This window comes from Cataglyphis hispanica, chromosome 21 (genome assembly GCF_021464435.1).
Source record: "Cataglyphis hispanica isolate Lineage 1 chromosome 21, ULB_Chis1_1.0, whole genome shotgun sequence".
NCBI classification, from domain to species: Eukaryota; Metazoa; Arthropoda; class Insecta; order Hymenoptera; family Formicidae; genus Cataglyphis; species Cataglyphis hispanica.
Window position 1 is genome coordinate 2,211,239 of NC_065974.1, and position 18,566 is coordinate 2,229,804.

The window sequence follows — 18,566 nt, forward strand, 5'->3', positions numbered from 1 at the left end:
AACAGATTCTTGTCTTCTACAGAATTTATGCATAAGTGATAAACATATTATCTTGCAAAAATTATTACAGAATCATACATGCTACATTTAAAATATAGATAAAGCAATTTAAAGTAAAATGAATAAAAAATTTTTAAGTTTAGAAAAGAAAGCCAAGTGCAAATTCTTTAAAATATATCTTGTATAGTTGAGGAATTTGATTGTTTAAAATAAAATTCAGTAGAAATTAATAATATGGAATTAATAATATGCAAAAAAACTAATGATGATAAAAATGCGTAGTTAAAAAAAAAATTTCATTAACAGTTTTGGTTATGATAATGGGTACTCATCGCGAATTGTGAGTGCAACGTGGCGTATCGTCGGATTGTCATCGGTCTGATTCGCGACACGGCGGCAACGGGCAGCACGGCAATCGGAAATTAGAACGCCACAATTGCTCACGCAGAGAGGAGGATCGATTTAATAACTGCGAGACCGTGACTGTCGAGAAATCGGGAACATGGAACAACTTCGATCGGTCATAGCCCGAGGCGCCCATAGAAACGCGTTGTCTCCGAATAGGGCTAATCACGTGGACAGAAGGACTGTGATTGTTGCCGTATCGCAGTCGCTATATCCCCTTAATTGGATCGTATAATGAGCGAATGACGTATCAATCCCCGGCCAATACCAGGCGTGCTTAGACCAAGATCTGACACGAGCGACAAATCAGGCCAATTGACAGCGCGCGAGGATGAGTGTCCGCTTGGTCAGCTCGTGCCGATGCAGAATTGAAACGGAATCGTGAAACAAAGTCGTGATGCGAAAGCCCTGAAGATGCTTTTTTTTTTTTTTAAGCCCGATCCCCGTACATACTGTTTTCAGCATGCATGGGGTGATATTTTGGGGGAAGGAATTCTAAAAATAATCTTTTCTAAAAATTTTCGAAGAATTAGATATTCTCTCTCTATTGTGTTGTGGAGAATTGAAATTGATCTAGCAAGGAATAAATTCTGTGACTATAAATTTGACACTTTTCACAACGCATTAAAATAGATTCTCCATTTTACCAATAGAGATAAATGGCAAATGCTGTTTCCCAAATTGGTAAGAAAAATATATCAGGATGAAAAGAAATGTTGAATACGAAATACTTTTGAATGAGAGGATCTCGTCGAGGATCTCAATTAAAAAAAAAACTGTCGTATTTAAAAGCTGTCTTGATTGCAAAGATTCATATTTTTCATCGGTAGTGTAATTTTCGTCCGGAAAATAGCGATTTTCTCTTCACTTGAGACCAAGTTACAAAAAACTTGAGATAAACCATTCGAGAAGATCACATCTCACCGATCTATTTACATGTATTACGCTTGAAATATATTTTTTTAAGTTAAAAGAAAATAGAAAATTTTAAAGTCAAGAAACCAAAAAAATTCACAACCTGATTCAGGACTCTATCTATTATAAAATATAGTGAAAATTAAAGAGTGATCGATGAGATATAATATTTTCGAAAGATTTATCGATTTTCTCGCCTATAACATTATTTATATCGGATACGCATGCAGATCGAAAGAACAATGAATACATTAAGTGTAAAACTTCACAAAGCGACATCAACGAATCAAGAATAAATGGTCGATCCGGCTAAAGGAACGCTCGCGTCTTCCTTCCAAGGAGGTGCGAGCGTTGGATTGGCATAATCTCTCAAATGTCTCGTTTCCAACGATCGCGCGATGTCGTTATGGAAGAAATGAGAGAGGAGGCTGGTACATAAAGGCCGCAGAGGCACCGTGGGAAAGCCAGAGCCTTAAAGTTTAATATTTAACGAGGGTGCTCTCTTCTCCCCTTTTCGCACCGACGTTCCTCTCTCCTTCTCGCTCGCGATCGGCTGGTGAAAAAAAGTATTACGTAATTTCTTTTGAAGCCGTATCCAGTGCGCCATTAAGAGCGACCGCGATCTCCTCGAACTTTGATGAACTTTAGAATATTCGCCTTAGCTTCGTGGCTCGTGTTACTGTCTCATTGTTAGAGGCGCTTTTACGAACAAGTTTCACGACTTCGTTTTCTGATATTGATGGATAATTTCGCGATATACACCTTCTAATCGGAATAATGGATATATTTCTGTGAATTAAAAACGAAGAAAAGAAAATGTATAAGACATTTGTTATATATATGTTTCTGCTAATTTTCTTCTAAATGAGATGATTTTCTCCGCAATCCAATTTAAATATGTTTAATATAGCTATTTATATAAAAAAGCACTTTAAATATATTTCTTCACACATTTTTTAAATTTATTAATATTTTTATAAAATATATCCTTTTTTTCATTTAATGCAGTTGTATTAATGGACCCATAGAGTTTCAAGTTTTCGTAGTTTAAATAGAGATAAAAATTAATATTTGACATGCAAGCAATATGCAAAAATATACTATAATATAATATTAATATACTAAATATAATATTAATTATAATAAAACAACAATGATAAAAACTAAAAAAGTTTTTTCTTGTTTACATCAAATTATTATCATTAAACGTTTAAATTTTTTCGCATAAAAATAATATTTGAAATGTGTGACTATGAATATTTTAAAATTGTGTATTATAATTAGAAGAAATATAAATACAAATGCGTAATTACGCATAATAATAATCTTTAATAATTTATATTTAGTATAATTAAAAAAATAATTTTTTATGCAACTAATATACACGCCCCGTTTGTTTAAATGATAAACTAATAATCGTTTGAGTAAACACGTAGCAAGCAATTCTACAAAATATCTAATTATGCTAAACAAATTGTTATTTACTGCATATTTTGCTGCACGAGTTTAAGGAAATTTCAATAACAAAGCTTTTACAAAAAATAAAATATGCAAAATTATTGACGACAAAATATGATAATCCTGATGTGCATCAGAAGCAATCGAGGGCGCGCAGTTGTACAATAATTAACGAATCACGCTTTTTCCATCCATTTTACAAAAATCGCTTTTACAGAGATGTTAATCGAACATGTAACGAACGCTGACAAACTGATCGTTTATCGCGAGAGAGAAAATATTCAAATATCAAGCGTCAAAGTGATGCAAATTGTTACATTGTCCGCGTAAAAATCTTTCCCATGATCAGGGCGCGCACATTTCGTGTAAAATAAATATTTCCGAGGAAGTAGAGTTGCGTTAAAAATTATGGCTCAACTATACTTAATAACGCCTTAAATATATCTCTATTGTGACAATCGCATGACTAGTCAACTGTTTTACGTATATGTATGTATATATGTACATATACCCTTCTTCTCATCACGCTACTGTTTAGTTTGACAAGTACCCATATATGGGACCTTTAATAAAAAATATTATGAATAATATAAGGCGAGTTATTACGTAATTGAATAAAACACCGAAATTCAGTTCATTCTCTAGCACGCAGACGGCAGCACATCCAGAATTACCGACCAGATATCTGCTGCCATCTATTGTATTCCTTTTAAACTTAACGTTTCATAAAACAATTATTTGAAATATTTAAATATATGTGTGTGTTTGTGTGATTCAGTGTAAATTGCTCTTAAACATTTTTATATATTATTATATGTATTTCTTTTTTAGATTGTTTGAAAATGTTGTTATTATAAAGCGAGACAATTTATATTTCTAATGATTACAAATTTAATATAGTAAATAAAAATGTAAGCTTATTTATATTAATATAGAAGCAATAAATGTTAGCTATATTTTCTTTTCAAAAAGGTTTAATTTCAAGAAATAATATTAACTTATAAAAAAAAAATAATATTAATTTAACCAGTGAGAGAATAATTTATATATATTTTAATAATGTCAATATAAATTATATTAAAATATATATTATATATTTTAAATTATTTATAATTAAAGCAAAAAATATATCAAAAAAATATAGAAAACAATATAAAAATATGTTGTGTAAAAATAATGTCAGGTAATGGTGAATCTCTAAATTCAGAATTTAATTGAGATCGATGCTGTTATCAAGAATTATCACTCTTTTTTCAAAATCTGACAAAAAATTGTCATTTCTGAATATTGTTCGTTAGAGTCGATGCAACGGAGATCGTAGTTCACTTTTCGAAAACTAGACTAAAGGAGGCACGATATTGCGCCAGTGTGAACATCGTGAAAATCTCAAGTGGCCGTGGATACTCGAGAGCTCATGGAGCGAAGATTAAGAGAAAGACTACCAGTTAGAGGCGATGACTGGCTGACTTTTTTGAGAGGCAAGAATTATCTTGTCGTTCTTCGGATGATCCTCTGGGTGGTCCGCGATTCTACCTCTCTCTCTCTCTCTTTTTACCTCTCTCTCTCTCTCTCTCTCTCTCTCTCTCTTTCTCTCGCATCGGAAAGTTGCAAGATGCGAGGCCAGCATTAATGAACCGTTTTATTAACAAAAGAAACGTGAGAGAAGCTCACATCTTAATCATCGATCACATAGAATATAAACATAGCTATAAGTAATCATACAAGTTAGTTGGATAGAAATTACACACCATAAAAAATAAGTATTATCGAAAATTGTATACACTATCAGATCTCAAATAACCCAACATGTTCAATATTATTAGTTATAATTTATAAATAATAAAAAAAAATCATATTTCTCATAACTCTCTATTATAACGAAGAAAGACTTTTAATCATTTCTTTATAGAGAGAGAAAGATAAAGAGGAATAATTTAAAGATTATTAATTTTTTAATATATAATACAATTCTTTTAATGTTGTATATTATTAAGTAGCACACGAAACAATATTATCTTCGATGGATAAGGTAAAGTTGTTATAAAATATCGATAATATTAACGAAATTCTCGATATTATTCATTCTCAAAGTATTTATTGCGATTTAGGAAGGCGTAATAATCTGAATGGCGCACAATCGAGTATTCATCGTGGTGAAAACGGGACGAGCAAGTTTTAATGATCGGACATCCTTCGCAACAGTTATTCAACTCAAGGACACGCTAAACCGAAAGAGATCCGGCTCGTCCGAAGAAAGGGATCCGTGGAAGGAGAAATGGCAGGCGTCCTTCCTTCAGCAAAAGATACTTAGGATTAATCAGGAATGCTGTAATTGAATTTAACGTCCGAATTCAATATTTTCGCTTACAAAGAGCTGAGAAAGAGAGAGAAAGAGAGAGAGAGAGAGAGAGAGAGAGAGAGAGAAAGAGAGGGCTATGTAGATAAGGGTGTGGGAGAGTCCATGTAATTGGAAAAGCTTGGGATTAACAATTTTGCAAGACTCGGCGAAAATGTTCTCGAAAAGAGGATTGGTAAGGCAACGAGATCCTTTCGCCGGAGCCTTCGCGGTACCGCATTTGAGTATGTTTGTGAGAACGTTGCATGTATGTGCGCAAAAGAGATGGATATAGTTTATCGATATTGGCGGGTGAGCTTCTTCGGCGAAATCTGATTTGAGAAATTAATTTATAAGACTTCTCCTTTACAGGAGAATAAGTTGAACAAGTTGGCTGAAATGGCGATCATGCAGAAATTTATCATAAACACGCACGTAAATATATTTCTTAATGAGAATTTGCAAATACGTATATGATTTATTTTGCTGACTAGAAGAAAAAAATGATAAAATTATGGTAAGAATTTTTAAAAACGAGGGAAAACTAAATTTTGACATGTTATAATTTTTAATAAGAAAAAATTATGAAAAAATTTAACATAATAGACTACAATATATCGATTAATTCTAAAATTCTAATATGTTAATTGTGTAAATAAATAAATGTTTAATAGGAGACATTCAAAAATAATTATATTCAATATTTTTTAAAGAAATATTATGTGTCTCTATTATGTAATACTTATGTGTCTTTATATGTATGTTTTCAAATATAAAAACTTATGCAAATTCACGCAGTTAATCGACAATAAATTTATCGTTTATTCCCGCTGCTATTCGTTTTATTGTTAATGATATATCTTTATAAATTTGATCTACGCTGCTTGATGTGAGTGCAGCTCATGTATGTATATCTCATGCAATGTAGACCAGCAAATATCCTCTCTCAGTGGAACCAAATTGTGCTCTTTTAAAGTTTAAACCTCCTTCAGTAAGATTATACAAGCAACCGAGACTCACTTAAATACTCGTTTTAGTGTATAACCAAAGATTCTTGTAGAATTTACTGAAAACAAGATAATGCGAACAAATGCAGATTGAAAAGCAATCTGGAAAAAATTTCTGATACAATTTAAATTGAAAGCTCTGCTTCAAATTTTAAATACTACGATAATATACAGTGTTCAAGAGACATTGTTATATATACACACAAACTAAATTAAAAATAAAACGAAAAAATAAACATTATATATGCGAAATATAGCTAACTGGACTCTCCTTTCATTTCACTAAATATATAGTTCTATGTTGCGTGCGAACACGGTGCTTCCGCCTACGGTCTGTTAATTTATCTAATTATGATAGCAGGATAATTTACTCTAAACGACAGGAAATTCAAGCCAAATTGCTCTGTCAGGAAGTATAAAATTAGTTATAATACTTTAGAAAAGTCAAAATTTTAAGTAATGTAAGACCATCGCTGAAGCACTGTTAATATTACCGTTAATCCACGCTTAAATTAATTATAAAAATAAAAATCCAATAAAAATAATTAAATTAACAAAAATAAAATATAAAAATAAAATTATACAAATAATTTTACTTTTCTTTTAATTAACATTACGTCAAAGTTTTTTCTATGATCAAAAATATAAAATCTTAATGATAATATTAATAATTTTATAGACGTTACTGTATATGCATATGTATAGGCATATATGTGTGTATCCATAAAGGGTGTCCATAAATTTTTAAAATATAATACTATAACAGAAAAGTTCTCAACAAATTAAATAATAAAAGTATCTAGTAAGTAATTTTTTTAGTTTAAGCAATAATTTTTGAGTTATAGAAGCTTAAAACTGTTGATCACAAGGTACGTTTAGACAGCTGTCTGTATGTGAGTCAGTGTGTGCTAGTTTAATGTACACATGTACACATTGTGAGTATTTCGTTTCTATTATGTGAAATAAATTTAGAGCTCGTGCATTTGCAGAAAATTATGCCGGCCTCCATATATATGACAATGTAACATGTAACAAAGTGCAATATGTTAAAGTGCCAAGGGTATATTCGAGTAGTAGCTTAAACATCTTCCTAAACAACGATGCATCAACAGCAGAAACTTTCCCCTTCCCATCAGTTAGCGCTTTCGCAGCGCAAAGTATACAATAATCTCTCTTGCTACTAGTAGCGAATAAGGTAGGGTCGCGAATAAGGGTCTCGCTCTTTTCTACACGTCTTTCTTAGACCGAGAAAACGAACGAAGAAGTCGGAGATTTTTCAACGAAACAAAGCTACGGGCGCGAGACATCTCCTTTGGGCTGCAAAGAGGCTTGCAGCAGAACTCCCGTCCATTTACGTTCTCCGGCGCACAACTTTGCGCTATTGTGCTGCGCTACAATTGCTTTCTGTGACCATTTACGTATACGTTAAATACTGTGCTTGAATGTCATTAGAGATGGATATCCGTCTTTCGCATGCGTTGATTTAAGGTAAAGATCACTCGTAATATTAATCTCGAAAAAATGTTATAACTTGATTATTATGATCAAGTTTAGAATTTAACTGATTATTATAGAATAGTCTTATATATACTTATATTACTTGATTATTATAGTATTATTTCTTTTACAATATTCTTATTATTATTATTATAATTAATTTATTGTGATTTATTTATTTCAAAACCATCGTGCATCTTTTTAATGACAGATTTTCTGATTAACTTGAAGTAGACTTTTTTTTTTAAATGTTGAAGTCTGTGTGTCGATTATTTGCAAGTTATACATGATGATAAATAATCTCTATATAACAAAAAGAAACTTGCAATAAAAAATGATTTTTCTCGATATTTTTATTAAAAAAATAAATTTTCAAATTGATAAAAAAATCTGCCGTTAAAAAGATATCAAGTGATTTTGAAACATTCTTGTATTCACTTATGTTGCGTATAGTCTATATCATATAAGTGACATTGGACTTACGTTTATGCAAAATTTTGAAGTTCTGTATATGTATGCATATATGTATAGCTACGTAATAAACAAAGTTAACTTTTGTTCAGAAGAATAATTTATGAATTAATAATTTATGATAGAATATAAACTCTATTTATAATGACAACATTATATATATATATATATATATATATATATATATATATATATATCTGTGAACAAAAATCTTGCCAAAATTGAGAAAAATGTAAAAATATATGAAACAAAACAGAATATACAATACAATAATATGTATATATATATATATAAGTATACAAATAAAAAACAAAGGGTAAAAAGATAAAAATTATAAGAAAGAGAGGAGAAAAGAGAAATAAAGCTAGATGAAAAAACGAAGGAAAAATCTCATTTTTCAAAAATGGCTTAATTTTGATTACGGAGTCGACCGCGTTGGGGAGACTTTTGAAAAAATACCGTCTGATGCTATCGGAAATCTCGTCGGGGATCAGAAGTTTCTACCCTCCCTACCACCTCTCGTTAGCAGCCGCTACCACCACCTTCCTATGATCGAATTGGCGGTGTTGGAAAGCTTGCGAGAAGAATCGACCTTAAGCAAAACGGCCTTAAGGGCGTGTATCCATACTCGCTCACCATCGGAGTGAGTTATAAATCGATTTGTATCCTGGCCAATGAGGGTTGGAAGTGGCGTATTCTGATTGGCCGGTACCCAGACCACTCCCACAGTATTAATAAAGGTTTCGAACGAAAGCCAGTTTCACAACGCCACAATCATTGCTTTGCACGATGCAATGTGCATGTGTGTAGGTCAACAATACTAAATATGTAGATATAGTATCTCTACATCTCTACATCGATAATAATTTAAATTACAATTTTATTTAAGCAAAGTTTAAAAAACATATATACTGTAAAAACTTTATTTGAAATTGAAATATTTAAGTCAATTACGTCATGTTAGATTTAATATGTCGTATTTAATTTAAATATTTAAATATTTCAATTAAAATAATAGTAATCAGTTGAGCACATTAGTAAACAACATTTTTCTTCTCAGTGTTAAATGTTATGAAAAGTAGCTTCAAAATAAAATCTATTATAATCATTGATATTCGTAATTGTATTACTGATGCATTATTTAACAATAGAAACAAGAGAGCACATATTTGTAATTACCTGGAAATACCGATAGCTTATGATATAATGGCAGTGCAATGAATACAATCTACATCATTTTCAGCTCATGCTATCAATTAATTAAATAAACAATTTCATCACATCATGAATCCATAATCTGATAAATCTAACCATTATCAGATCTGTGCTAACAACAAATTAATAAATTATTTGTCTAGTTAATGTCATATGTTATATTAAAATTCTAATTTTTTGTGACGTTCCTCTTTTCACGATACATTGTTATACATGATGTACATGAAAAATTGTATAAAAAATATATAAAATAAATAACAAAAATGCATAAGATAAATTTTACTCATTTTTAGCTTCAACTAAATTATGAATTATAAAAATAAAAATATTATTTTTTTATCTTGCACATTTATAGTTTAATTAGAAATATTTGTGTGTGTATATATATATATATATATATATATATATATATATATATATATATAATATTAGCAACAAAAAAATCAATAAGTAATAATAATAATAATAATAATAAAATACTAATAATAAAAATATTAATAAAAATATTAAATACTAATAATAATAATAATATTTGCATAAAGATAATGATACAATAAAAAGAAAGATTGAAGAAAAATATAAGAAGTCACAGGCAGGCTCTTACTTTACCACCTCATGATCCAGACTCGTGTTTATTCACGGCTGGCTCGCATCGCTCGAGCTCTCCAAGCATCTCACGATCGTTGCCGAGCGCGAAAAATCCCTCTTTTCTCCATGGTGAACCGCTCCACCGTAGGCGTAGCCACGTCGAGGCGTCAACGTTGCTAGACCCCACCTTCCTGCTGGTAACTAGGGCTATGTCTACTTGGCTGGCCGTCTCAAAAAGCCGACCAATCCGCGATACGAGACGGCCACTGCCGACGCATAAAGTAGCGGAGGCGCCTTTGTCGCCCAGGTACGCAAGGGATCGCAGGACGGAGGGTGAAAGATCTGGGGAGGGGTGGGGAAGCAAGTCTACGGGCACGACGGAAGAGAAGGGCCAAACGAGTGGGGCGAAACACCACCCTCCGCGCGCGCCAAAGGGTACCTATGTGTGTGGGTGCATGTACCATTCGTACAGCCGCCCCCGGGGGGGGTTTCCTTTCTTCGTTACCCGTCGCGCACAGTCGAGCAACCCCGCGCTGCTCGACGGCTCAGTTGCTTAACACCGCGAGGACGACACGGTTGCGCCACGACGGCGAACACGCTGCTCTCATCATCGGGACCATCCCTTCGAAGCGATCGTATGCCGCGATTTATTGCTACGCTCCTTCGAAAATGACCAAGTCGCGATCGGGTGTTAATTGAACAAGAGTTCATTGCGTGCGCGCTTCATCGAACGAGATCTCTCTTGGGATTTGGACAAACATGTCTTTAGGCTCGTATATACACCTGGAAAATATCTGAGAATCATTCCAAGAAAATACCCAACAGCTCTAACAAACGTGATATCAATCGCTGAAAAGGGATTATATAGACATAGGAGCGATCAAAATCCTGGATATCATCTGTGTTAGAGATGTATGCAAGACATACTACTTGTCGAGAGTGCCGATGAACTTCAAAACTCGCGAAATAGTGTCAATTTTGATCTTCAGATCGTCCTGTTTGCGCGCTTTGAGAAACGCGGACACAATCACCAGGTTTGGGTACGGTGTTTGGACGTCGGTGTCATCCCTATCGTGTCCGAAAAAGAAGTTATCACCGGTTATCTTTGAAATCAATCTTTCTCTCTCAAAGAAAATGAAAGAAGATAGTTTTGCAGAGCATGGAACAACTCACTCAAGCTTGTACGTGCTTTTATGAGTGAAACTTGACTATGCGCGATACTCTCTACGTGTGTTGTTTAGTGTTAATGCCAAAAAGAAGAGACAAAGCTTCGAGTTATATTGAAAAGGCCTCGCGTACACGCGCACAAAACAGTGTCGTGACAAACGACGGACAGAGCAATCTGTACCTGATCACAACGAAATATTTATTTCAACGAAGTGGAGAACACAAGAGCAAGTAAAACTTATACAGCGTCGCGATATGAGCGAAAACAAGTAGGATTTCTTGCATCCATTTAACGAAACCTATTGTTTATATTTACCGACGGTCGACGAAATATTGACAAGAAAGATTTGCTAACGATATCTGTTATCACAACGAAAATAAATCGAATCAAATCGTATTCTGTCATCATAAAGCACCGAGTTAATAAATTCGTTACAAATATTAAGGAATCTTGGTTTTCATAAATATGTATGAAAACGTCATATAATTTATTAGATCTACGTATCTAGGCCTCCTTTCATGCCAATCACATAATACGATTTCAAGAGAATAAAATTTTCAATGGCCTTAAAGCAAATATTTTATAATTTTAGTGAAATACTTGTATGGCAATAACCGTCGCACAGTGATGTTAGGGTCTATCAGTTTTGAAACCGTTATTGCGTTTATTCTGGCAATTTTGCAACGAATCTTACTGAAACTAGCATCAACTTTGTAAAATTGTCAGACATTTTACAGTATATTCACTGATTTCTGTGGTTAATTTATAATCTAATACGAGATTAAGTTAAAGTCCAAGAAATAAACAACGATTCTCTTTGATCGAATTCCTGAACGTCGGAAGAATATTCCGAAGAAACCGAACAACGATCCAGGAGACCTAATCTTTCTAATCAACACGAAGGCAAGATAAATAAGTTCGTTCTCTTGAATTTACACTTTGATGTTGGCTAGCGGTTTTGATCCAATATCCGCCTGTCAGCACTTTCATTACGTGCCTATCGTGAAATTTGAGGATCAAGGATCGACGCAGATCACTTGGTTCCCGTGAACAAGCAAATGAGAATGTCACTTTGAACCCGTGCAATCTCAGTCAAAGGATTCGAAGATGCCGCAGCAGCAGCAACGATCGGCCTTCGCGATTCAAGAGCTGCTGGGCCTAGATGGTACCGGAAATAGAAGCGGAACCGATCGCGGGGGATCCCCGCAAAGTTCGCCGCCCGCCGGTGTCTCGGCCGTTTCCTATGCCCCAGCTGCGCCTCATCACTCAAAATTATGGGAATACATGCCCAGTTTAAATCATTTAGGCAATCTGGGGAATCTGGGAAATCTGGGCAATCTGGGCAATCTCACGGCCTCAAGGATGGCCTACCTGAATGCGCAGGCGGCCGTGGCGGCTGCCTTTCTGCCGCCACCCCATCCACACCCAGCCCACCACGTACCGCATCATCAGGTACATCAATCGGGCCAACTTCCGGCATCGCCGCCCGGCGTCAACCTGCATCCTGCGGCACATGCGCAGCATGTACTTCCCGGTACGGCTGTAACTACGAATCATCATCAACACAGCCCGACTCAACACACACCACCTCATGGTAAGTTGATGATTTTGATTTTGCGATTTCTAGCAGTTATCATTCTATTAAGGCCGATGGGTGAATAAGTTTCAATTAAGAGAAGACGATGAGAATGATAATTTGTACTTATGTTGTGTGTGTAAATAAATAAATAACATATTCTAAAATTTCTTTGATATTTAACATTTTACATGATTTGATGCACGCCAACGGCGTAATGATGTTCATAGCCGCTTTTTTTGCTCATGATTCTTTGTCTTACGCGATTTAAAATCAATATACTGCCGATAAATCAATTCTGCCCAGAGCTTATAAATGGCGCTGCATAACGTATGCTAACTTAGAATTAAACACATCCAGTTGGGCTTACGTCTCTTTTTTTTTATTTAATATAAAATCAAATATCTAAATATTAGTAATTATTGTATATAATTTGAGAAACGTACGATTATATTTTGAACATTATATAATGACACATTTTCATAACTGTTACAATACGGATAAAATATTACTTAACAATAAGAATAATCCCTGAAGAAAATGTTAGATTCTTATGTCCATTTAATATATTCTTTGATTACCAGCAAAAGCAATCTTTTTGCATAATATGCTATATTAAAATATAAATTAATAGCTAATCATAACATAAATGTTAATGATAAAAATATTTAAGACATTTATTTTTGATCTCCTTTATATTATGGTTAGAGTACAATTTGCATAAAAAATATTTAAAAATGAAAAATATATATAATCTATTGAAAATTGATGAAATTGGAAAATAGCCGATTATTCCACATAATTATCACACAAAAAAATCTAACTTTAATCGATCATATCATCATCATAATATATGAGCAGTCCTTTTTTAGGCAATATATTCATTCTATATCATAAAGTGCACGTTAATTATGAACAAGATTGAACTTATGACCCTCTGTTTTATAAGCAAAGTAAATTAATAGGCGTATCGTCGTTCTGGCATGAAACAAGCACTTAACTGCCACTTACAGCTATCACTTAACAGAGAGCCACTCAAGATCGAGTTACCGAAAATCGACACATCTTTGTCGCGCGTCCATCCACGCGCGCCGTCGGCATTGTACGCGCCAAGAATTCCGGGGGAATTTTCGGAAAAACTGTATTCAATCGGCAGCTGCTCTTAGCTATCTTACATTCCCAATACACACAAACGCCCAACCGAGTGCACTCGAATGTCCATCACTCGATCAAAATAGAAAACTTTTATTTGCCGGCTATGTTGATTTGCCACTAAATTGAGCACAAACTGACGTATTTAGTGAGCGAAAAGTTGAACTATTACGTGTTGTAACTTGAAACCATTTCCTCCCTGTAGTGTGTAAACAAATAACAATAACAAGAGGAGTCCGTTTACATATTTTATAAGTACATATATTAGTTTTCTCCGCATATTGGCTATTTTTATTATCAGAATTTGCAATATTATTAATAAAACACATAATATAATATTGGCATGTAATAGTAAAGATAGTGTAAATGACCTCTCTTGAAAAGAGAAGCACTACTTTCATGGTGTTAGAAATAAGAGAAAGAGCAAAAAAAGAAAGTGAGAGACAGAAGGGATAAAAAGGAACGGGAACACGTTGTGGGAATTGATTTATTTTCGTCAGAATAATTCTTAACGTTATGAATAATTAGTGGTATAATGAGTTGAGTGTTAGGTAGGCCTGCAATGTCTCACCAAAACACAAAGAGCATCGACAAAACTGGCTGTCCGTTATACAACTGTTCTCAACTTGCCTTGATGTGATATTGATATTTTAAATGTAGAGAATATGAAATTAAATTAGAATTCTCTATTATTATTATTAAACTATTTACGTAAAATATATTATCTTATAATATTTGTGTGTGCGTGTATGCATATCTAGTATGACACTACAATATAAAGATAATATTACATCCTCGATTATCAAAAAAAAAAGTACATAGAATATATATATATATATATATATATATATATATATATAATATGAAGATTTGTATTTTAAGTACATACAAAAAAGTTTTTTCTTAAAGTGTGCATTAATTTCTTTTTCTATCATATATTTCATGTGTAGATAAACGCTATTTAATATCTGTTTTATATAGTACCTTAGGAAAATTTCATTATTAAATTATTTTATTATGTACACAAAAAAATGTATTTATTTAATTAGTTAATTATTTAATTTATTTAATTATAAATATAATTAATTAAAATTTTTTTTTGTACAATAAAAGTCATGAACATATGTAGCATATTTTGATTTCTCAAAATCTATACCTTTAACATGGTATATTATGTCATCATTTAACATTGGAGATTTTGCGATGTAGAACGAATTTTGAGAACGATTTTCGGGTGTCGAGTTCCAGACAGAACACACAAAGGATCTACCATTCCATTCAAATGTCACTCTGGCACCTCGTCTCACAGCATTTATTTGATGTGCTCCATTCGTTTGTTTTTGTCTTAAAACTTAAACAGGCTTAAAGACGAGAGCACAGACTAAAACTTATTACCGTTAGATTTTACCAACTGTTTAATTTGTTTTTAATAATTATATCGATTTTTGTGTTAATAATTATGTCGACTTATAATTCTTTTCAAATTTATCAAAATAAATCCAAAGATTTGTGTGTCTAACAATTTTATTACATGAATCTTTGATCAAAATGCAATGTCAAATTTATATAGAGAAATCCTAAAAATAAAGAAAACAATCAGGAGTTATATATTTATACAGAGTGATTAAGAAATTTTTAAATTACATTGTGATATATTAAAGAATGATTTCACCAACATTAGTTAAGTTTAATTACGTTAATTATTTCTTAACATTCTCTTCCTTCTTTTCCTTTAAAAAAAAATTAGATCAGACTTAATAAGTTAATATCTAAAGTATTAATTAACTACAAAAGTAGTTATAATCATATAATTTTATTTATAAAGATTATAATAAGATTTAAAGAATATCTGACAACAAAATACATAATTATTGGCATCTCTATAATTATTTAAAATCAAATAAAATTACGATAAACTATAATTTTCTTAATTTCTTAGAGAATATGACACGGTAAAGATTATATTCAACTAAAAAATATGTATTTGGTTGTCGCCCTGGAAACTTTAATATAATGTCACGTGAGAAAGAAGGAAGAAAAAAATATACACGGGAAAATTCTCGCATAGAAAAGCAAGCTATATAACGATGATACCAAAGACGAGTAAGAAAGGAAGAGGAGGACACGTGTGTGTAATAGAAAAAGGAAGAAGGCGCAGGGAAGAGGAAGTGCGTGAGCGGGCTTCTCAGGCGTTGATAGGCAATTTAGTTGATTGCCGACTTCAAACGATCCGAAAAAAGCAGCTTCGAGACGCGGCAATGCGACGCTTAAGAAGTGGAAGGCGCGAATCAAAGGCGATCGCAAATATCGGAATTTTTAAGGCGATATATATCCTTCCTCTTTCCTATAGCTTTTGTCTTCTTTGTTTTATTTATGTCAAATATACATATATAGAAATTTATCATTTTTTATTAAGCTTGATATCTCCTTGATAATTCCTGAAGTTCCTGCACGATGTAATGTCAAAATTCGAAAATTTAATATAATATAATATAATTAATATTAATATAATAAATTTGACATAATTTATCATAGTTGAAGAAAATATTTGCTATCTAAAATGGAATAAATTTGTGCCTCTCGTGTTTATCGCGCATGTCAATGTCGAAAGTATCACCGGAAATTATCGCATTCGTGTATCCGCGTATTTCTCCCCTAGGTAGTCAGTTGTAGACATTCGTCGTCGGTTCTCGCGCAGTCATGTCTCTGACGAAATGGTTTCCTCTGAAAAATCCGCGGAGCGGAAAGAAGGAGCGGAGAGAATGGCAAGCGCGCGATACGAACATGGTGTGCGGCGCGTTTGTAGGAACAAATCGATACTGATTAGTACTTGAAAGCGTGGGGGTGATCGTGTGTCTTTCACATTTTTATATGCACGCCGCTTGTATGCATGTGTACGTATGTTTGCTGCTTGTTCGATGTCGCGCGATAAGAGCGCGCGATAGCTCGAGAGCAAGAAGTCTTGAACAAATTAGCGGGTTTACAAACTCGTCAGTGTGCTTTGTTTCCGAGAAAAGTGCCGCGCGTCTCTACACATAAGAGATCTTCGCGACGCGCCGACTACGTTTGCATAAATTTGTGCGCCCGAATTTGTGATTTTTTGCACGGCCACGCGCAAGTGGCTCGTGATGCAAATTAGCGTGATAAAACTAATATAAAATAAAATTCTCGCGCTCTTGATAAAGTAATGTTTTTATTGATGTGGACAAAAATTTAGTTTCCGAAAACAATGTCAGCTGTTCCACTTTATATAAGATAAAAATGATATAATTCCACAAATAAGATATAATAATAGTTAATAATAATGTATTATTTATTTTATAAATAATATTTTTTCTCTAATTTATATATAGGGTTTATCACACATAACGGTATCTGCATGATTATAGAGGTATTTGCGATAATCTGAAGAAAAAAGTTAAAAATAAAAATTTATCTGCTTTATGCTAATTGCAATTTAAAATAAAAAAATTTTTTGTGTGCAAAAAAAAATTCAAAGTATCTTAAGCTTTTGAGCAAAATTAGAAAATATGATTTTCTTTTTATAACATTGTAAGAAATATTGAAACAAATTTAATGATTATCATTCTTCGTGAAAAATATCAGTTTTTAAATAAATTATATATACTATGCGTGGCAGATTTTAAATTATTTGAAACTAAAATAAATTAAATATAAAACTTTTTTTATTTTTCTTTTTTCAAACGGAATATTATATTATATTTCTGTAATTATATCCTTTGATAGTGGTTGTTAAAACTAATACAATAACCTATGATATGGGGTTATTTAAGATCATTATAAAGGTCAATTACAAAAAAATAATTAAAAAATTTAAAAGATATTCGAAATGATGATTACATCAATATTGTATATAATATCATAATCGTAATTGTTGAAAACTACAATAATGTAACTCTTCCTAATTACTGATTATATATTGAAATATATTAATGTTTACTCTATTTGAATATTGTACGTATAAATGTATAATTGTAAACATAAAATGTATAAATGTGTATATCTATAAAGTTTTTATACCGATAAGATGTAAACGCGTTTCTTTTTTTGTTGTTTAATTGCTTTTTTAATGAGATAATGAATATAATACGGAAATACAGCTAAAAATTTCATTAACCTAAGAATTTTTACGGCAAATAAAAAAATACAAGTTTCGTTTTTAGAATATTTTTCAAAATCATCAGAAACAGTTCTAACGAAAAAAAAAAAAAGGAAAAAGGAAGCAATTTATTCATACAGAGACAGTAGACAAGAATCTGAAGCTGCAGAGTGGCGTCTAAAAAAGAAAATAAATGGCATTTTCTCTATAACGGAGGATATCTTGCATTTTTTTTTTGATATAATTCAAATATATTCCGAGGGTTTTTCATTAATTTATTTCGCAAGAAAATGCAACGCAGTGGCGGTAGCCTGTTTGGCTTATGCAATTGCGCGCGCGCGCGCGAATGCAAATTAAACGAAATTAAACAGTTAATTAAAGTACTGGCGCTCCTAGCGAAGTTAATTGAGATTCTTGGGAGATTTGTCGCGCGGAATGTCTTAATTTAGTCCCTTAAGCGCCCTAACTCGCCTTAACAACTTAGAATAATTGGATAACATTGCCGAGGCGCACTCACCGCTAGGAGGAGGAAAATTTTAGTCTTTCAACATGAACATTCCTTTTTTTTTTTTTTAAATGCGTCGCAATTTGCCTTATGCGCTCAAAGTGATCTTGTTTCAATTCTTACCTCGTAAGAAAAATTCTTAGTCGCTTGTGAT

General features: G+C 32.6%; 1 protein-coding gene across 2 annotated transcripts in view; it reads left to right on the forward strand.

Moving 5' to 3' along the window:
* Positions 1–11,727: 11,727 nt before the first annotated feature.
* LOC126857315 (pituitary homeobox 1-like) overlaps positions 11,728–18,566 on the forward strand; it is a 52,825-nt gene continuing 45,986 nt past the window's right edge. For both annotated transcript variants that reach the window (XM_050606620.1, XM_050606621.1), the window contains exon 1: positions 11,728–12,653. In XM_050606620.1, coding sequence (XP_050462577.1) covers positions 12,167–12,653 — 487 coding nt within the window. In that variant the 5' untranslated portion in view covers positions 11,728–12,166. The remainder of the gene's footprint in view (positions 12,654–18,566) is intronic.